The 20,935-nt window shown below is 62.7% G+C and overlaps 1 protein-coding gene across 1 annotated transcript in view; it reads right to left on the bottom strand.

The window, feature by feature from the left end:
- CRACDL (CRACD like) overlaps positions 1-20,935 on the bottom strand; it is a 99,987-nt gene that overhangs the window by 16,582 nt on the left and 62,470 nt on the right. The window contains exons 5-8 of the mRNA XM_036454044.2: positions 19,344-19,505; positions 9,088-9,315; positions 3,296-3,952; positions 1,957-2,857 (exon numbers count right to left, since the gene is read on the bottom strand). Coding sequence (XP_036309937.1) covers positions 1,957-2,857; positions 3,296-3,952; positions 9,088-9,315; positions 19,344-19,505 — 1,948 coding nt within the window. The remainder of the gene's footprint in view (positions 1-1,956; positions 2,858-3,295; positions 3,953-9,087; positions 9,316-19,343; positions 19,506-20,935) is intronic.

Genomic DNA, 20,935 nt, shown 5'->3' with positions numbered 1-20,935 from the left:
GAAACTCCCGAAGCGAACTCCCGCCAGTGCCCCCTCACCCAGTTTCTTCCGCCCTGGAATCCATCCCACGGGGCTATTCTGTGCTCAGAGGCTGTGAACACAATTCTCTCTGCTGCGGAAGCGAAGCCACTGGTGAATACATACTATGCCGTATTTTATAAATCAAAGAAAAAAGCCCAGTGCAGGCACAGGGCATTGAGGGAAGCCTCTCTGCCGGGCGGAGAAGCCAGGGTCATCGGTGAGCCGCTCCACTCCCCGAGGCGTCCTCCCAGCTCCCAGCGGAGCCTGGGCGCCCTGCGTCTCAGCCCTTCTCAGCAAGCCCTGGAGGGACATTTCCAATCCCAGGCCACGAAGGGGGACGGAGCTGAGGTCAGGGTTTACCTGGAAGAGCAAGCCCCGAAGCCCCCCCCCGACAGTCCTAACGTGGCGGCAGCAGCAGCAGCAGGAAATCACGGTGGAGCCAGGGGCCAGGATGAGCGAGGCCTTTTCCTGGCTCTTCTCCCCGGACCATCTGCACCCGGGGGTCCCCTTAGGGCCTGAGGCACTGCACACCCTCTTGCTCCCTCGCGAAGAGGGGGACAGAAAGGATGGGAGCCTCGCCTCTGTGTGTGAGCTCACGTCTTCCTCCTGAGCGTGAGTGCCCTGATCTGGCGCTCAGGCTGCGAGGTCCCCAGGACCGTGGTGGGCAAACTGCGGCTCGCGAGCCACACGCGGCTTTTTGGCCTCTTGAGTGTGGCTCTTCCACAAAATACCACGGCCTGGGCGAGGCTATTTTGAAGAAGTGGCGTTAGAAGTTTAAGTTTAAAAAATTTGGCTCGCAAGAGAAATTCCCATCGTTGTCCTGTTGCTATTTGGCTCTGTGGACCAATGAGTTTGCCGACCACGGCCCCAGGGGAACGGCTGGGCTCTGATTTCTTTTGTCCCGCAATGTGGTGCTTTAGTAAAGCCTGGACTCAGAGTAGCCACTTAAAGTATCCTGGAAGTTTTTGTATGTGTGTTTTGTTTTGTTTTTAAATTTGCCATGGCTGAAGCCGGTTTGGCTCAGTGGTAGAACGTCGGTCTGCGGACTGAAAGGTCCCGGGTTCGATTCCGGTCAAGGGCCTGTACATTGGTTGCGGGCACATCGCCCGTAGGGGGTGTGCAAGAGGCAGCTGGTCGATGTTTCTCTCTCATCGATGTTTCTAGCTCTCTATCCCTCTTCCTTCCTCTCTGTAAAAAATCAATAAAATATATTTTTAAAAATTTGCCATGAAGTTTCTCCCAGGGCCCTGGTCACCCGGGTCAGAGAGCCACGTCCAGCGGACGGCCGTCCCGTCTGAAACCCCACGAGTCCACGGTGACCACGTCACCGCCCGAAACCACCGCGGGCCTCTCCCAGTTCATTAGGCGGAGCTGTAGAGTATTCCGGCTCTCCGCCCCATCTTCACACCGCTCCCTGTGGGACCGGGAGCCACACCCCCTCGGAGGGCTCACACCAGACAGAGGCTGTATGTGGGGGGCGTCCTGCCTGACACCCAGCCCGGGAGCCCAAGGATTAGACGGAGGAACCACCTTCTTGGGGGTGAAGGCCAGGCAGTAAGGGACAGGGGCCCATGGTCCCCTTAAAACCAAGAACGCAGGTGCTGCCGGAGACCCATCCAGAGCACAGCCGGACGGCCTCCCAAGCTCCCAGCTCAGTGGCAGGCGTGGCCTGAGCCCGCGGGGCCGCCTGCCAGGAAACAAGGCCTTGCAGAGCAAGTGTGGACCATTCCTGACTTCTCTGAGCTCGCACGACCTCCCCTTCTGTCTCCACGCCTGACTCTCAGACATGCGAGGGGCACCGGGAGGGATGCTGACTTCCTGCCAGTCTCCTGCGGGCAGGTTTTCCCTGGGTCTCATCCCCGGTGGATGTCCAGCAGACCATTCCCGCCCACTGACTGCCGCCGACCCCCCCACACGCCCAGGGCCGGCTCTTACCGGCTCCCCGGCGGGGCGGCCGCTTCTCCGCCGGCCGGCTCTCCTTCCGGGGCCCCGGGGCCGGCTCTCCGGGGCTCCGGGCCGGGCCCGCGGGCGGGCACGGGAGGGTGAGGGCTTGCAGAAGCGGCTTCCGGGGCAGGGGTGGCTTGAAGCCCGCCTGCTCGGACGCCTGGGCCTTCCCCTGCCCCTGGCCGCTGGGGGACCTGGCTCCCCGGATCGTGGGGGGCGCCCCCGCGTGACACTTGTCGTCTTTGATGAGCAGCGCCAGTCCTCCCTTCTCCAGCCTGACTTCGGCGCTGTACCTCTTGGCTGCTTTCCCCTCGGGCGCGGGCACGTCTCTGTGTCTGAAGGAGAGGGACGTGGCCCGGAGCTTGACGGGGAAGGGGCTCCTGTCCGCGCTCGGGGGCGGCTCCTGGGCGGCGGGGCGGGGCTCCCCCGTGGCGGGCGTGGCCGCCGCCTCCGGGGGCCTCTGCCTGGGCCTGGCCGGGCCGGCCCCCCTGCCCCCCGAGTCCTGAGGGCCGTGCCCAGCGGCGTTCGGGCGCTCTGGGGGCGCCGGGGGGTCATCCAGGGCGGCCTCGCTCCTCCAGGCCGGCCGGCTCCGCGCCAGGGGCAGCCGGGCGGCGGCGGGGGCGGCGGGGGCCAGGGGGCCCGGGCGCGCCGGCCGCTCCCTGTGGCCCGCGTGCGGCCAGGCCCGGCCCGAGGACACGGAGAACTTCCTCCCGCCCCGGGGCCTGCCGCCCCCTCTCCCCAGTTTCTGCTCCGGCGCCTCCGGTTCGGCTCCCGGCTGCGGGGACTCGCCCTGCTCCGTGCTGGGGGCCTTCGGGGGGGCGGCCTCCTTGTCCAGGGCACAGGGGGCGGGCTCCTGTGGGGGTGACTGGGGGGCAGGCTCCTGTGGGGGTGACTGGACGGCGGGCTCCTGTGGGGGTGACTGGGGGGCGGGCTCCTGTGGGGGTGTCTCGGGGGCGGGCTCCTGTGGGGGTGTCTGGGGGGCGGGCTCCTGTGGGGGTGTCTGGGGGGCGGGCTCCTGTGGGGGTGTCTGGGGGGCGGGCTCCTGTGGGGGTGTCTGGGGGGCGGGCTCCTGTGGGGGTGACTGGGGGGCGGGCTCCTGTGGGGGTGACTGGGGGGCGGGCTCCTGTGGGGGTGTCTGGGGGGCGGGCTCCTGTGGGGGTGTCTCGGGGGCGGGCTCCTGTGAGGGTAACTGGACGGCGGGCTCCTGTGGGGGTGTCTGGGGGGCGGGCTCCTGTAGGGGTGTCTGGGGGGCGGGCTCCTGTGGGGGTGTCTCGGGGGCGGGCTCCTGTGGGGGTAACTCGGGGGCGGGCTCCTGTGGGGGTGACTGGACGGCGGGCGGCCTGGGGGACACACTGAGGCTCCTCGCCGGGGCCTGGTGCTTCAGGCAGCTCCTGGAGGCTGGGGGGCGTGGGGCGAGGTCCTCCGAGCACTCTGTGCCCTCTGCGCCCTCGGGACCGGGCACTGCCAGCGTCAGCCCCGCCCCCTCCTGCCCACCGTGGCCTGGCCCTCCGGGACCTGGCGGAGCCTCCACGGGGGTGGCGGGGCAGGTGCCAGGAGGTGCCGTGTCCTCCTCGGGAACGTGGGGAGACGAACTCCCAGCGTCTCCAGCTGCGTCCTCAGAGCAGGGACGTGGGCTTTCCAGGGATGGCTCCTGCCTGTGATGTCTGCCGCCGGGATCAGGGTGCGGGGAGTCTTCTGGCAAAAGTGGGCACTCCAAGCAAGGGGCTGGGCCTGGCACGGGCTCCGCGACCTCAGTGACCTCCATGACCTCCGGGGTGGCCTGGCGGCCAGGGGGGCTTTCCACCTCCTCGGCGCTGGCGCTGAGCGCGGGGCAGTGCTGCAGGCGCGCCCGCCGGGCACGGGGCCCCCCAGGCGGCAGCACGGGGGCCGGTCCCCGGGGCTCCGCCTGCCGCTCGGCACCGGGCGTCTCCTCCTCCTCCTCCTCCGGCGTGCAGGTCAGGTCGCCCAGGGACTCGGACTGCGCCCGCTAGGAGAGGAAGAGGACACAGCGTCACTGAGGGGAGCAGCAGCCCGCCCTGCCCACGTGTGCATCCACGTCCGGGAGCCTCTCCTACTCCCCCTCCTGCTCTGTTCCGGAGGCCGGCCTCACAAGCTCACTGTTCAAATAAATGTCCCCGAGGCTCTCGTGGCCACGCCGAGAACTGGGGGAGGGTGCTCACACGGCAAGGCCCGGGAGAGGGGGCGTGGCCGTGGAGGTCCGCCACGCTGCACTCTGTGCTGCTGCTTCTCTCCTCCTGCGTCCTCCCGGGGCGGGAAGGATCGCCAGTTCCTCCGAGCTCCGAGGGGAGCCGGGCCTGTGACCTCGGAGGGGAGCCGGGCCTGTGACCTCGGAGGGGAGCCGGGCCTGTGACCTCGGAGGGAGCCGGGCCTGTGACCTCGGAGGGGAGTTGGGCTGTGTGACCTCGGAGGGGAGCCGGGGCTGTGACCTCGGAGGGGAGCCGGGCCTGTGACCTCGGAGGGGAGCCGGGGCTGTGACCTCGGAGGGGAGCCGGGCCTGTGACCTCGGAGGGGAGCCGGGCCTGTGACCTCGGAGGGAGCCGGGCCTGTGACCTCGGAGGGGAGCCGGCTGGGTGACCTCGGAGGAGGAGAGCCGGGGCTGTGACCTCGGAGGGAGCCGGGCCTGTGACCTCGGAGGGGAGCCGGGGCTGTGACCTCGGAGGGGAGCCGGGCCTGTGACCTCGGAGGGGAGCCGGGCCTGTGACCTCGGAGGGAGCCGGGCCTGTGACCTCGGAGGGGAGCCGGCTGGGTGACCTCGGAGGAGGAGAGCCGGGGCTGTGACCTCGGAGGGAGCCGGGCCTGTGACCTCGGAGGGGAGCCGGGCTGTGTAACGGGCCTCTGTGGAGCCGGTCTCCGCTCAGCGCTCGCTCCTGGCGAGGGCAGGCTGTTTGCCTAAAACACGATTCCCTGCATGTCAGACAGGATCCACAGTGACCACAGCTCTCAGGGTGAAGGCCACACTTTCGGCTAAACTTAGCCTTACTGTCTCTGCTCATGGTGTCCTCCAGCTCCCTCCTCAGGCCCAGCAGCCCCTGCTGTCTGACCGACTGTGGGTCTGCGTGACCCCACACCGCCAGGGCAGCCTGCCTCTCCCCACGGCGCAAACCCCTCTGCGACAGAAAGCCTGCCTCCCCCGGCTCTGCCTCCCTCTCCCCGCACACCGGCTGCCGGTGGCATCTTCCTCTCAGAGGCCTGGACCTGGGACCTGGTCCTCCTGGCCGAACACAGCCAGCCCGGCTCTTCGGAAAGAGAGGAGAGGAAGGCAATCGCTTCGCATTCAAAAGCGGAACGTGAACATGACCCAGAGGCTGTGGCCTAGACTGTCTGTGAGAACTGACTCTGGCCTGGCGTCACCAGGCTGCAGCGGGCTCGCTCCTCCTGTTCGGGCAGCACTCCGGGGCCCGTCGATGTTATTTTAACGATTTCCAGCCAGCACCTCCTGGCTAAAGGGACGCAGGATCACTGGCATGTTTGAACAATACCTCAGCCAAACCCTCGCCAAGACGCACAATTCTACTCCTCCGGGCATGAAAAGAGGAAGGCGTGTAAGGAAAGCCACAGCAGAGTTTTCAAAGCGGCAGGTACAAAGGCAGCAGGGCCTCCTGCTGGTACAGGAAGTGATGCCGTTGGAGCCCCTTTGGGTTGTGGGTCCCCTTTAAAAGGCCGGAGCCCCCGCCAGGTCAGCACAGAGCGGCGGGCCGCACGGCCCCCGGAGCCACTGGCAGCCCGAGGCCCCGGAGGCCAAGGGGCGAAGGGGCGCGGAACACGGACCCCGGAGTGTGAGGAAAATGAGACGTGTGTGTGTGTGTGTGTGTGTGGTGTGTGTGTGTGCATGTGTATGTGTATGTGTGTGTATGTGTGTTCGTGTGTGTGTGTGTGAGTTAGTGTGTGTGTGTGTGGGGGGGGTATGTGTGTGTGTGTGGGGTGTGTGTGGGGTGTGTGTGTGTGTGTGTGTGTGGGTGTGGGTGTGTGTGTGTGTGTGTGTGTGGGAGGTGTGTGTGTGTGTGTGGTGTGTGTGTGGGTGTGTGGGCAGCGGGTGGGCGGTGCTGGCAGCCTGACTCTATCCCTAAGCACATTCCTGTTAGCCTATGGTCTCCCACAGCCCTTCCTTATCTGGTCCTGCAAGACCAGTCCACCAAGTCCTCCTCCCGTGTCACAGCCGTGACCATGCACACACACACACCCAGAGGTGCTCCCGGCCTCCAGCCCCGCAATGGGCTCTGTGCAGAGCCTGTGAAAGGGCCAGAATCTGACCCTTATCTGGGGACAAAGAAAGCGAAGGGCTCTAAAGGGACAGCTTCCTCAGGATCTGGAGACCTGACCCCTGACCACTGCACCGGGACATGTGAAACGCCTTATCTCCGCGCACTCCTGCCTGCTTTCCGTCATCTGGTAAATTCTGTGACAAGAGGGTGAGCTTGGACGTGGAGCAGAGGGTCAGGCACAGCATGCATGTGCCCCCGTCTCCGTGGCTCCACGGCTCCCCGTCCCCCATGCCCTCACCAGCCTCCTGGGAGAGTGGAGGCAGAGGCCCCGCCTGCCCTCCACCCCCTCTCACCAGCACGAGGCCGAGGGCAGCACCTGCTCCTCTGCAGGCGGAAGCCACCGCCGATGAGCAGCGTGGGGCGAGGGGGGCCAGCTCTGTCAGAGCCCTGGGCGCCCCCTTGGTCAGCCTGCCATCCTGCGGATCCCGGGAGAGTTCATGGCATCCTGCTCCTGGCACTGCGGCGGGAGGCGGACGGAGGGCGGGGAGGGGCACGCGGACGTTTACCGGTGTTCCCCGTCTGGGCGGGAGCCCACAGGCCGGTCCCATGCAGACGGGAACAGCTGAGGTCACAGCCTGCGCCTGTCCCCTGCCCTCTGCCTCGGAGGCTGACAGGTGCAGCCAAACACACCCCAGGATGGGACGTGTTTCTCAAACGTGAAAGAAACACGACTTGAGGGCCAAGGATTTCACTGAACCACGGGAGACTGGGCTCTGGAGGCAAGAAAGCCCTTCTGCTTTCTCCCAGAGCACGGCAGAGGCAGACCTCGGCGGCGGGCAGGGCAGTTTGCCCCTCGTGGACAGGGCGGGGTGCCCAGCTGGCACGGAAGGCGCCTGGCAGCAGGAGGAAGGAGTAAAGTGGAGGCTCTGCAGGTGCCTGAGCCGGGCTGGGGAGGTGGGGGTGGGGAGAGAGATCCCGGCTGTTGGAAAAGCCGGGCGGCTTGGACCTCACTGTCCCGCGAAGCCCAGAGGAGCGCGAACCCCACGGACATGCAGGGCCAGGAGGGCAGCAGCGGGCAGAGCAGGATGGAGCATCAGAAAGCAGCTGAGTCCCAGGGGCCACGGCACCAGGAAGGTCCTCGTGGCTGGGAAGAGGGACCTCGCGGGCGGAGGACACAGAAGACAGCCTCCAGCTGAGGAAAACGCGCAGACCTCCCAAACGTAACGCCCGCGGCTGCTCCCTCCAAGGGAAAGGAGGCGGGGGGAGGACACGGCAGTTTAAGTTAAGGGAAGACTGTTTGCCCAGATTGGGAAGAGCAGGCTCTTGTTGTTCTGAAATGTGGTTAAGAGCTAAGTCAAGTTCAAGAGCGAAGAAAGAGGCACAGCTCTTCTTCCCGGAGCAGAAAGGGGTGCTGCCCTCCCTTCCCCTGAAGCAGGAACTGGGGACAGGCGCCCCTGTGGGCCACAGACACCGTGGGAATAGCGCACACTGAGCACCAGCGGGAGCTGCCTCCGTCCCTGCCCGGCTCCGCGCAGCACGAGGACGCAGGCCAGAGCGACTGAGCCTTGGCCTCCACCCCTCCCCACCCGCCCCCCCTCAGAGCTCTCACTGGAAATGCTCCTGCACACGCCCTGGTCCCGGCTCCGGGAGCCACACTGCACTGGAGGGTCCTCTCAAAATCAGCCTTTCACACCACGCCAAGCCTTCCAGCACGAGCTTCAGAGCACATGCCCAAGGGGAGCCTTGTCTCAGGGGTTCCCCAACATCCTCAGTGGCCCCCTGCCACCGTCTCCAGCTGGCCCCGGGGGCCTGTCAGCCCCATCTTGTCCTGAGGGGCGAAGGGAGGCAATGCCGAATGCTGTCAGTGAGGTCTCTCTCAGCTGGGGGAAGGCACCTCCCCTACAGGGGCGGTGACTCCCTGGTGCCCTGAGCGAGTTCTCACCTCCCCCAGCTGTGACTGGCCCCTGCCCCGGCCGCAGCCCCGGGGCCTGTCCTCGCAGGGCCGGGCGGGTGTCCATCTGGTGGCTGCTTCTGCCATCGCCCCTTCCCTGTGTGCTCGTTCATCCGTGCACTCTACAGCGGTTTGCTGGGCCAGCCCTGTGAGGAGCCGGGCCCGGGGCTGCAGTCCGGCTGGGACCAGGCCTCGGAGCAGACCGGCAGTGAACAGGGAGCACGCTTTCCAAAGGCCACGCTGGTGGCCTGTGCTGTGAGGGGTGAGCGCCGCGGGGGAGGGGCGCTCCCACAGGTGAGCCTGTGGGGACAGGACCTCTGAGCCAAGACCCCGAGGCTGAGGAGGAGCTGCCAGGAGACCCAGGAGGGACAAGGCCTGTGCCCGGAGGCAGGGCGGCTCCGAGAGCTCAGGAGCAGGAGGAGGCAGAGAAGAGGAAGTCTGAGGCAGCTGGAGGGGTGGGGGAGGCGCGTGCATGCTGGAGTGTGGACTTCGCTGAGTGCAGAGGGAAGGCAAGGAGAGGCGGCACACAGCCAGCAGGCTCTTGATAAGGGGCTGCAGAGTGAGTGAATGAATGAAGGATGAGTGAATGAAGGAAGAGTGAATGAATGAATGAAGGATGAGTGAATGAAGGAAGAGTGAGTGAATGAATGAAGGATGAATGAATGAAGGATGAATGAAAGAGGGAAGAGGGAATGAGTGGATGAATGAAGGATGAGTGAATGAAGGATGAATGAAAGAGGGAAGAGGGAATGAGTGGATGAATGAAGGATGAGTGAATGAAGGATGAATGAAAGAGGGAAGAGGGAATGAGTGGATGAATGAAGGACGAATGAAGGAAGTGTTTCCGTACGGGAGAGACGTAGTAATTGATGTTGTCGATGGGACCCGGGGGGGCAGCTGACCCTGGGCGGGGAGAGGCGTGAAGAGGAGGCGGAGAGAAGTGATTACCGAGGACAGGCGCCTCATCTTGCTGGAGCGCTGGTTGCGGGGCTTCACCAGGAGCTTGTGCTTGGCTGCGGAGTTGTCCAGGCAGGAGGAGGACTCGGGCGGGCAGCTGAAGTCAGCCACGGGCGCCCCGCTGCTGGCCGCGGTCCGGGGGCCGGCGAGGGCGTCGCCCGGGGGCCCGGAGGAGGGCTGGTCCGGAGAGGGCGGCCGGGACGAGGAAGCCAAAGAGACCTTCAAAGAGGAGAAACAGCAATGTTAATTCTCAACGAAATCGACACCAACTTCGTGCTTTCACCCCTGTCTTCCCGGGAGGGCCCGTTTCACACGGAGTCTCAACGGGAGGGTTAAGCGTCAGGCCACCGCCTGGAAACCTGCCACCATTCCACTCCTTCCACGGCCACGCAGACAGCCTGCGCCCCAGGCCCCTCAGCAGACAGCTGCCGTCACCCTCCCACCGCTGCGGGCTCCCCCGTCACTGTCTGCGTCACCGCCGTCACCCCCACGGCTGCGGGCTCCCCCGTCACTGTCTGCGTCACCGCCGTCACCCCCACGGCTGCGGGCACCCTCACCGCTGCGGGCACAGGCACAGACACAGCCCGCTGCTCTGCTGACGCAGGCAGCTCGACTGCCCCAGGGCAGAGCCGGGCGGTCCTGTCTCTGGGAGCGGAGGGTGGCCAGGCAGCGGTGTGACCTCCAGGCAGGGGCACAGGGTGTGTGAAGCCCCTGGGCAGACCATCACCGGGCCTGGGCTGCCCACCCTAGATGTTTCTGTGTCTTTCCACATTCTCCCGGGGAATCTGGTTTAAGTTACCATCAGTTAAGTTACAACATTTCACTCATTTAAACTTCAGAGGAGAGTGACAGACAGCTGAGGGCGAAGTGTTGCCGGGGCGTGGCTGTCACATGCCGGACGATGGCAGCACCCGCGCCCTGCACCGCCGGCGCCCTGCACCGCTGGCCAGCTCTTCCCGGCGAGGCTGAGCGGCCCCGGCAGAGACCTGTCAGTCAGTGACAGAGGGCGCCACTGTCAGTGTGGCAAACAGCCCCGGGACCAGTGAGGAGACCAGGGAGGGGGAGCTGGGAGGTGCTGGCTTGAGCTGGGGCCCTGTCACCTGCAAACAAACGTTCTCTTCTAGCACAGCGCTCAATGTGAGCGAAAGCTTATGTGGGTTTTCCAGGGTTGTTTATTGTCCTTTTCTTTTTCCTCTGGAGTAAAGTACACATAAGATTTAGCGTCATGGCCATTTTAAGAGTGCAGTGCAGGGGGATGAGACACATTCTTACTACTGTGCAACCATCACCACCTTCTGCCCTAGGACTTCTCGTGAGGCTGAAACCCTGTGCCCCCCAAGCTCCTCCTCCCAGGCCCTCTCCCAGCCCCGGCCCGCAACTCAGCTTCTGTCTCTGAGCGTGCTTTCTGTCTCTGTGAGCGTGCTCTCTGTCTCCGTGAGCGTGCTTTCTGTCCCTGTGAGCGTGCTTTCTGTCTCTGAGCGTGCTTTCTGTCTCTGTGAGCGTGCTTTCTGTCTCTGAGCGTGCTTTCTGTCTCTGTGAGCGTGCTTTCTGTCTCTGAGCGTGCTTTCTGTCTCTGTGAGCGTGCTTTCTGTCTCTGAGCGTGCTTCTGTCTCTGAGCGTGCTTTCTGTCTCTGTGAGCGTGCTTTCTGTCTCTGAGCGTGCTTTCTGTCTCTGTGAGCGTGCTTTCTGTCTCTGAGCGTGCTTTCTGTCTCTCTGAGCGAGCTTTCTGTCTCTGTGAGCGTGCTTTCTGTCTCTGAGCGTGCTTTCTGTCTCTGAGCGTGCTTTCTGTCTCTGTGAGCGTGCTTTCTGTCTCTGAGCGTGCTTTCTGTCTCTGAGCGTGCTTTCTGTCTCTGTGACCGTGCTTTCTGTCTCTGAGCGTGCTTTCTGTCTCTGAGCGTGCTTTCTGTCTCCGTGAGCGTGCTTTCTGTCTCTGAGCGTGCTTTCTGTCTCTGAGCGTGCTTTCTGTCTCTGAGCGTGCTTTCTGTCTCTGAGCGTGCTTTCTGTCTCCGTGAGCGTGCTTTCTGTCTCTGAGCGTGCTTTCTGTCTCTGAGCGTGCTTTCTGTCTCTGAGCGTGCTTTCTGTCTCTGAGCGTGCTTTCTGTCTCTGAGCGTGCTTTCTGTCTCTGAGCGTGCTTTCTGTCTCTGAGCGTGCTTTCTGTCTCTGAGCGTGCTTTCTGTCTCTGTGAGCGTGCTTTCTGTCTCTGAGCGTGCTTTCTGTCTCTGTGAGCGTGCTTTCTGTCTCCGTGAGCGTGCTTTCTGTCTCTGAGCGTGCTTTCTGTCTCTGAGCGTGCTTTCTGTCTCTGTGAGCGTGCTTTCTGTCTCTGAGCGTGCTTTCTGTCTCTGAGCGTGCTTTCTGTCTCTGTGAGCGTGCTTTCTGTCTCTGAGCGTGCTTTCTGTCTCCGTGAGCGTGCTTTCTGTCTCTGAGCGTGCTTTCTGTCTCTGAGCGTGCTTTCTGTCTCTGAGCGTGCTTTCTGTCTCTGAGCGTGCTTTCTGTCTCTGTGAGCGTGCTTTCTGTCTCTGTGAGCGTGCTTTCTGTCTCTGAGCGTGCTTTCTGTCTCTGAGCATGCTTTCTGTCTCCGTGAGCGTGCTTTCTGTCTCTGTGAGCGTGCTTTCTGTCTCTGAGCGTGCTTTCTGTCTCTGAGCGTGCTTTCTGTCTCTGAGCGTGCTTTCTGTCTCTGTGAGCGTGCTCTCTGTCTCTGAGCGTGCTCTCTGTCTCTGTGAGCGTGCTGTCTCTGAGCGTGCTTTCTGTCTCTCTGAGCGTGCTTTCTGTCTCTGTGAGCGTGCTTTCTGTCTCTGAGCGTGCTTTCTGTCTCTGAGCGTGCTTTCTGTCTCCGTGAGCGTGCTTTCTGTCTCTGTGAGCGTGCTTTCTGTCTCTGAGCGTGCTTTCTGTCTCTGAGCGTGCTCTCTGTCCCTGAGCGTGCTCTCTGTCTCTGTGAGCGTGCTTTCTGTCTCTGAGCGTGCTTTCTGTCTCTGTGAGCGTGCTCTCTGTCTCTGAGCGTGCTCTCTGTCTCTGTGAGCGTGCTCTCTGTCTCTGAGCGTGCTTTCTGTCTCTCTGAGCGTGCTTTCTGTCTCTGTGAGCGTGCTTTCTGTCTCTGAGCGTGCTTTCTGTCTCTGAGCGTGCTTTCTGTCTCCGTGAGCGTGCTTTCTGTCTCTGTGAGCGTGCTTTCTGTCTCTGAGCGTGCTTTCTGTCTCCGTGAGCGTGCTTTCTGTCTCCGTGAGCGTGCTTTCTGTCTCTGAGCGTGCTTTCTGTCTCCGTGAGCGTGCTTTCTGTCTCCGTGAGCGTGCTTTCTGTCTCCGTGAGCGTGCTTTCTGTCTCTCTGAGCGTGCTTTCTGTCTCTCTGAGCGTGCTCTCTGTCTCTGAGCGTGCTCTCTGTCTCTGTGAGCGTGCTCTGTGTCTCTGAGCGTGCTTTCTGTCTCTCTGAGCGTGCTTTCTGTCTCTGTGAGCGTGCTTTCTGTCTCTGAGCGTGCTTTCTGTCTCTGAGCGTGCTTTCTGTCTCTGTGAGCGTGCTTTCTGTCTCTGAGCGTGCTTTCTGTCTCTGTGAGCGTGCTTTCTGTCTCTGAGCGTGCTTTCTGTCTCCGTGAGCGTGCTTTCTGTCTCTGAGCGTGCTTTCTGTCTCTGAGCGTGCTTTCTGTCTCTTTGAGCGTGCTTTCTGTCTCTGAGCGTGCTTTCTGTCTCTGAGCGTGCTTTCTGTCTATGTGAGCGTGCTTTCTGTCTCTGTGAGCGTGCTTTCTGTCTCTGAGCGTGCTTTCTGTCTCTGAGCGTGCTTTCTGTCTATGTGAGCGTGCTCTCTGTCTCTGTGAGCGTGCTCTCTGTCTCTGAGCGTGCTTTCTGTCTCTGAGCGTGCTTTCTGTCTCTGAGCGTGCTTTCTGTCTCTGTGAGCGTGCTTTCTGTTTCTGAGCGTGCTTTCTGTCTATGTGAGATGCTTTCTATCTCTGTGAGCGTGCTTTCTGTCTCTGTGAGCGTGCTTTCTGTCTCTGAGCGTGCTTTTTGTCTCTGTGAGCGTGCTCTCTGTCTCTGAGCGTGCTCTCTGTCTCTGTGAGCGTGCTCTCTGTCTCTGAGCGTGCTTTCTGTCTCTCTGAGCGTGCTTTCTGTCTCTGTGAGCGTGCTTTCTGTCTCTGAGCGTGCTTTCTGTCTCTGAGCGTGCTTTCTGTCTCCGTGAGCGTGCTTTCTGTCTCTGTGAGCGTGCTTTCTGTCTCTGAGCGTGCTTTCTGTCTCCGTGAGCGTGCTTTCTGTCTCCGTGAGCGTGCTTTCTGTCTCTGAGCGTGCTTTCTGTCTCCGTGAGCGTGCTTTCTGTCTCCGTGAGCGTGCTTTCTGTCTCCGTGAGCGTGCTTTCTGTCTCTCTGAGCGTGCTTTCTGTCTCTCTGAGCGTGCTTTCTGTCTCTGAGCGTGCTCTCTGTCTCTGTGAGCGTGCTCTCTGTCTCTGTGAGCGTGCTCTCTGTCTCTGTGAGCGTGCTCTCTGTCTCTGAGCGTGCTCTCTGTCTCTGAGCGTGCTCTCTGTCTCTGAGCGTGCTCTCTGTCTCTGAGCGTGCTCTCTGTCTCTGAGCGTGCTCTCTGTCTCTGAGCGTGCTTTCTGTCTCTCTGAGCGTGCTTTCTGTCTCTGTGAGCGTGCTTTCTGTCTCTGAGCGTGCTTTCTGTCTCTGAGCGTGCTTTCTGTCTCTGTGAGCGTGCTTTCTGTCTCTGAGCGTGCTTTCTGTCTCTGTGAGCGTGCTTTCTGTCTCTGAGCGTGCTTTCTGTCTCCGTGAGCGTGCTTTCTGTCTCTGAGCGTGCTTTCTGTCTCTGAGCGTGCTTTCTGTCTCTTTGAGCGTGCTTTCTGTCTCTGAGCGTGCTTTCTGTCTCTGAGCGTGCTTTCTGTCTATGTGAGCGTGCTTTCTGTCTCTGTGAGCGTGCTTTCTGTCTCTGAGCGTGCTTTCTGTCTCTGAGCGTGCTTTCTGTCTATGTGAGCGTGCTCTCTGTCTCTGTGAGCGTGCTTTCTGTCTCTGAGCGTGCTTTCTGTCTCTGAGCGTGCTTTCTGTCTATGTGAGCGTGCTTTCTGTCTCTGTGAGCGTGCTTTCTGTCTCTGAGCGTGCTTTCTGTCTCTGAGCGTGCTTTCTGTCTCTGAGCGTGCTTTCTGTCTCTGAGCGTGCTTTCTGTCTCTGAGCGTGCTTTCTGTCTCTGTGAGCGTGCTTTCTGTCTCTGAGCGTGCTTTCTGTCTCTGAGCGTGCTTTCTGTCTCTGAGCGTGCTTTCTGTCTATGTGAGATGCTTTCTATCTCTGTGAGCGTGCTTTCTGTCTATGTGAGATGCTTTCTATCTCTGTGAGCGTGCTTTCTGTCTCTGTGAGCGTGCTTTCTGTCTCTGAGCATGCTTTCTGTCTCTGTGAGCGTGCTTTCTGTCTCTGAGCGTGCTTTCTGTCTCTGTGAGCGTGCTTTCTGTCTCTGAGCGTGCTTTCTGTCTCTGTGAGCGTGCTTTCTGTTTCTGAGCGTGCTTTCTGTCTCTGTGAGCGTGCTTTCTGTCTCTGAGCGTGCTTTCTGTTTCTGAGCGTGCTTTCTGTCTATGTGAGATGCTTTCTATCTCTGTGAGCGTGCTTTCTGTCTCTGTGAGCGTGCTTTCTGTCTCTGAGCGTGCTTTTTGTCTCTGTGAGCGTGCTTTCTGTCTCTGAGCGTGCTTTCTGTCTATGTGAGCGTGCTTTCTGTCTCTGAGCGTGCTTTCTGTCTCTGTGAGCGTGCTTTCTGTCTCTGAGCATGCTTTCTGTCTCTGTGACGTGCTTTCTGAGCTTCTTCGCGGCCCCTCCTGTGAGAGGGGCTCACAGTGCTGCCCCTTTGCTGCTGGCTTATCTCCCTGAGCAGAGTGTCTGCGAGGCCGTCCCCGGCAGCGGGGTTAGAGTCCCCCTCTTGGTGTGCACCGACCGCGGCTGTTTATTGGCGCCTACGGACAGACATCGTGCGGCTTCCACGTGTTTGCTGCTGTGAATTACGGTGTTATGAACATGGCTCTAGAAATACCTTTTAGAGAACTTGCTTTCAATTCTTATGGGTGGATACCCAGAAGCAGAATTGCTGGATCATTTGCTAGTTCTGTCTCAGTTTTCTGAGGACCCTTCCACACTGCTTTCCACAGCGCCTGCACCGTTTTACTTTGCTAACACCAAGCTGGTATGCTAACATCTCCAGGTCCTCGCCAAAATGTGCCATTTGTTTGTTTGTTTGTTTATATTTTTATGGTATCCATCCTAATGGGTGAGGTGGTGTCAGGTTCACTTTCTAACCCAGTGGTCAGCAAACTCATTAGGCAGCAGAGCCAAATACCAACAGGACAACGATTGAAATTTCTTCTGAGAGCCACATTTTTTAAACTGAAACTTCTTCTAATACCATTTCTTCAAAACAGACTCACCTAGGCCATGGTATTTTGTGGAAGAGCCACACTCAAGGGGCCGAAGAGCCGCATGTGGCTCGAGAGCTGCAGTTTGCTGACCATGGTTCTAACCTAAGACCACAATTCTGTGCCTCTCACGATGACTTAGTGAGCCCTGGGGAAAGTCTCAGGAGGGAGGCAGAGAGTGGGCTTGGGGGGAGTGGGTACCTCCAGCTCAGCTACTTGTCCCAAACCCTGGGCCCCCGCAGAGTAGGGCCAGGGGGTGGGCGCACAGGGCGGCCACTGCTGGGAGACAGCTCTGGCAGGAACTGCCCGGCACTGCCTCCCCCTGTACCTCCAAAGGCCCCACACGCTCTCGGGCGAGCAGAACGCTGATCGGTCTGCTCATCGCCGTCAGGCGGGAGAAGACGGGCACTGAGTCGCGGGAAAGGCTGTAAGTGGATGGAATCAATTTTAGATCTTGTTGGAGCTACTCAGCTGCTATGGAAATAGAGCAAGAAAAATTACTTTAAACAAACCCCAGGGCGCCTGGCCACAGCTCCTCTGTGCCCTGGCTTCAGCTGCCTTCCCTCCTGCCCCCGAGGACTCGGAGTCAGCTCGGATTGAACCGGAGACAGCTCCTCAGGGAGTCCTCCTTAAGGGCCATGCAGCAGAACCCTGCCCTAGCCGGTGTGGCTCAGGGATAGAGCGTCGGCCTGCGGACTGAAGGGCCCCAGGTTCAATGCCAGTCAGGGCCCCAGCGTAGGGCGTGCAGGAGGCAGCCGATCAATGATTCTCTCATTATTGATGTTTCTATCTCTCTCTCCCCCTCTCCCTTCCTCTCTGAAATCAATAAAAAATAAATATATTTTTTAAAAATCATGCAGAATCCGGTACCAGCCTCTCTGTCTAGACGTAATCACGCTTGGCCTGTTTTTGCTGACTGTCTGGGACTCAGAGAACAGAGACGAGGAGCTCTGCAAATGCAGTGAGACCAGGACTGAGACCAAGGGCGCTGGTCACCCCTCTCTAAGCCCGAAGCACAGGCATGCGGCTCCCGCCTCCGGGGCCCGCCTGGCCCAGGAGCCCAGGCCCCAGACGCTGAACAAGGAGCCGGTCCTGCCCGGGTGCCAGGCGGGGGCCCTGCCTTCCTGCTGGGAGGGAGCTCTCTGCTGCTGCTCGGGCTGGGGTCTGGGAGGCGGGTCCCCTCAGGCCCAGAAGCGTGAACTGCCGCCGTGGTCACGGGGGCGCTGGTGGGAGGGGGCCGGGGGGGGAGGACAGGACCGCTGGCTGGTCGCGTTTCACCTGCGGGCCGGCAGCGTCTGGGCGTGCTCACAGCGCTATGCTTTGGGATACTTTTCCCCCAAGCTCTGAGCTTCTGGAAGATTCTCCTCCGGGATGATTTAAAGCCTAACTGTGGCCTGTGTTGGGGGGTGTGGCTCCCAGGGCCATGAGGAAATGGCCTGGGGTTCAGAGGGTGTTCAGGGCTGACCGTGGCGACAGCTGCTGTAACATGTCTGTCCCCAAAGAGCAGCTCAGCCGCTGGCGGGAGGCGGAGGCCGGCGCGCCCGGAGCAGCCGCGGAGGCGGCCAGGGCGATGGGACGGGGGCCAGGGGCGCTCACGGTGAGGAAAGGGGGCGCTGCCCCACCTGGGCTCCTCTGATTCTCCCAGACCCTGAGGACGGAGTCCCAGAGGCGACAGCACCTGCTGCGGGCTGGCCTGCAGGTGGACCCAGACCAGAGCTGTGTCTCCCCCGCCCCCACCTCCCTCACCTCCTGACTGGCCAGTCTGCCACGCTCTGCCCAGGGTCCCTCCTTGGTGGCAAGGAGCCTAGCACATGACTAGTTAGATGTAATTTCACCTTCAAGATCACCCACTTACGTTTCATCTGCTGCCAGCTCGCATGCTAATAACATTTAAAAAGGAATTCCAGGTATTTCCTGAAAAACTCATTCTGCAGGAAATACCAGCCTGGCAGTGACATCAAACACTCACTGCAGACCTCTGTCCACAGAATCCCCCCGGAGTGTCTGCCGCCCGGGGGCCTGTGCGGGGGAGGACGACAGCCCAGCTTTGGGGTGCCAGGCGCCGCTGTACCAAATGCCACGCGGTACACAACGTGGTGTGGCTGCCCGCGGCCCCTCAGCCGCACTGCGCCTGGGCACTGCCAGGCACACAACCCATCACTGTGTCCTCAAATCCACACTCCGAAGGTTATTTCCATTTAGCCGTAAAGGCTCAGGTTTGATTTCCTACGAAGCTAGAGGACTGTTCATGTTGCCCAAGAACTGATAAAGGCCCAGAATGCTCTGGTGCGGAGAAGGACGAGGTCGGCCCTGCCAGCACTCTGCTGGGCTCGCTCCCGAGTGAACGGACTGAGAAACAGGGGTCTCTGTGCTGTGACCCCACAGACACAGGGCACTGCGTGTCCGACGATGCTCTGTGATGGAGAGGCCCCCCCCAAACACACAGGTCATGTGTGGCCCCGAGGCTGGGAACACGGAGGCCGGGGGACACTGAGGCCGGGGGACATGGAGGCCGGGGGCCACTGAGGCTGGGACACGGAGATTGGGACACGGAGGCTGGGGCACTGAGGCAGGGGGACACGAAGGCTGGGACACGGAGGCTAGGGGACACGGAGGGTGAGGGACACTGAGGCTGGGGGACACTGAGGTCGGGGGACACGAAGGTCGGGGGACACGGAGGCTGGGGGACACGGAGGCTGGGACACTGAGGCAGGGGGACACTGAGGCAGGGGGACACTGAGGCTGGGGGACACAGAGGCTGGAGGACACAGAGGTTGGGACACGGAGGCTGGGACACGGAGGCTGGGGGACACGGAGGCTGGGACACGGAGGCTGGGGGACACGGAGGCTGGGACACGGAGGCTGGGGGACACGGAGGCTGGGACACGGAGGCTGGGGGACACGGAGGCTGGGACACGGAGGCTGGGGGACACGGAGGGTGAGGGACACTGAGGCTGGGGGACACTGAGGTCGGGGGACATGAAGGCCAGGGGACACGGAGGCAGGGGGACACTGAGGCTGGGGGACACGGAGGGTGGAACACGGAGGCTGGGGACACGGAGGCTGGGGGACACGGAGGGTGAGGGACACTGAGGCAGGGGGACACTGAGGTCGGGGGACATGAAGGCCAGGGGACACGGAGGCAGGGACACTGAGGCAGGGGGACACTGAGGCTGGAGGACACAGAGGTTGGGACACGGAGGCTGGGGCACTGAGGTGGGGACACGGACGCTGGGGCACTGAGGTCAGGCAGCCTCTCCTGCGGGGCCATCTCCCCGCTGCCTGCTACCAGCACCACACCCTCCCCGTCCCCGCCCGACCAGTCCCCACTGTCCTCCACTCAGATGCCACCGCCGGGACCAGGTCCCTTTGCTGACGCTCCCTCCGCCCAGTGTCAGGCCAGCCGAGAGGGACAAAGGCGCTCCCTCCCGGCCTGGCCATCTGCTCACAGGAAGGACGCGGCGCAGAGCCCGTCTCAGGTCCCCCATCAGAAAGCACGCGAGCAGGCCCGTCGCCTGGGAGACCGGCCTCTGCCCCCGGAGTGAGAGCAGCGCCAGCGGCGGCGCCGTGACCCGCTCCGGGAGGCCTCCCTGCCCGAGCCCGGCCACCACTCGGCCTCGCCCGGCCCCGCGGCCCAGCCTCCGCCATGCGGTGCGGGTGCGGGGACCGGGCGGCGGTACTTGCCTTCACGGCCTGCCGGGCTGTGCGGGTGCGGGTGCGGGTGCGGGTGCGGGCACCAGGGGGCGGTACTTGCCTTCACGGCCTGCCGGGCTGTGCGGGTGCGGGTGCGGGTGCGGGTGCGGGCACCAGGGGGCGGTACTTGCCTTCACGGCCGTGCCGGGCTGTGCGGGTGCGGGTGCGGGTGCGGGCACCAGGGGGCGGTACTTGCCTTCACGGCCGTGCCGGGCCCGGCCTCGGGCAGCAGGGACAGCTCTGGGGGGCTCCGGGGCAGCCCGTCGTCCTCGGAGCTCATGCCGGGGTCCTCGCCCCGCTTGGCGGGGAGGCCCCCGGGCGGGGGCGGCCCCATGTTCACGTGGCACTGTATCTTCAACTGGGGTGGAAAAAAGAACACGTGCTCTTGTTTTCATCAGGACTTTATCGACAAACTCTCCCTCCCCAATCCATTCATTCATTCAGGAGACAGGTCAGCGCCTGGCCGGGGGGCAGAGGGCTGGACGGAGCACGCCGGCCTGCCTGCCATCCCTCCGCTGCCACCCTCAGCTGTCCTCCCCCCGCTGTCCTCCCACTGCTGTCCTCCCACTGCTGCCACCCCTCCTCTGTCACCCTCCGCCGTCCTCCCTCCGCTGTCACCCTCCGCCGTCCTCCCTCCGCTGCCACCCTCCGCTGTCCTCCCTCCGCTGTCCTCCCTCCGCTGTCCTCCCTCCGCTGTCACCCTCCGCCGTCCTCCCTCCGCTGCCACCCTCAGCTGTCCTCCCCCGCTGTCCTCCCTCCGCTGTCCTCCCACTGCTGTCCTCCCACTGCTGCCACCCCTCCGCTGTCCTCCCTCCGCCGTCCTCCCCCCGCTGTCACCCCCCGCTGTCCTCCCACTGCTGCCACCCCTCAGCTGTCCTCCCCCCGCCGCCCTCCCCCCGCCGCCCTCCCCCCGTCGACCTCCCTCCGCTATCCTCCCTCTGCTGTCCTCCCTCCGCTGTCCTCCCTCCGCTGTCCTCCCTCTGCTGTCCTCCCTCCGCTGTCCTCCCACTGCTGTCCTCCCACTGCTGCCACCCCTTCACTGTCCTCCCTCCGCTGTCCTCCCTCCGCTGTCCTCCCTCTGCTGTCCTCCCTCCGCTGTCACCCTTTGCCGTCCTCCCCCCGCTGTCCTCCCCCCGCTGTCCTCCCTCCGCTGTCCCCCCGCTGTCCTCCCTCCTCTGTCCTCCCTCCGCTGTCTCCCTCGCCGTCCTCCCCGCCGTCCCTCCCTCCCGCTGTCCTCCCCCCCGCTGTCCTCCTCCTGTCCTCCGCTGTCACCCTTTGCCGTCCTCCCCCCGCTGTCTCCCCCCCGCGTCCTCCCGCCTCGCTGTCTCCCTCCGCTGTCCTCCCTCCGCTGTCCCTCCGCGTCTCCCTCGCTGTCCTCCCCCCGCTGTCTCCCCCGCTGTCCCCTCCGCGTCCCCCCCGCTGTCCTCCCTCCTCTGTCACCCTTCGCCGTCCTCCCCCCGCTGTCCTCCCCCCCGCTGTCCTCCCCCCGCTGTCCTCCCTCCGCCGTCCTCCCTCCGCCGTCCTCCCCCCCGCTGTCCTCCCTCCTCTGTCACCCTCCGCTGTCCTCCCTCCGCGGTCCTCCCCCCTCTGTCACCCTCCGCTGTCCCCCCGCTGTCCTCCCTCCTCTGTCACCCTCCGCTGTCCTCCCTCCGCCGTCCTCCCCCCGCTGTCCTCCCCCCCGCTGTCCTCCCTCCTCTGTCACCCTCCGCCGTCCTCCCTCCGCTGTCACCCTCCGCTGTCCTCCCTCCGCCGTCCTCCCCCCGCCGTCCTCCCTCCGCTGTCACCCTC

The sequence above is a fragment of the Pipistrellus kuhlii genome, unplaced genomic scaffold (assembly GCF_014108245.1).
Source record: "Pipistrellus kuhlii isolate mPipKuh1 unplaced genomic scaffold, mPipKuh1.p scaffold_m20_p_27, whole genome shotgun sequence".
Classification (NCBI taxonomy): Eukaryota; Metazoa; Chordata; class Mammalia; order Chiroptera; family Vespertilionidae; genus Pipistrellus; species Pipistrellus kuhlii.
Note: the sequence above shows the minus strand (reverse complement) of the source record. Positions and strands in the feature narration are given on the sequence as shown.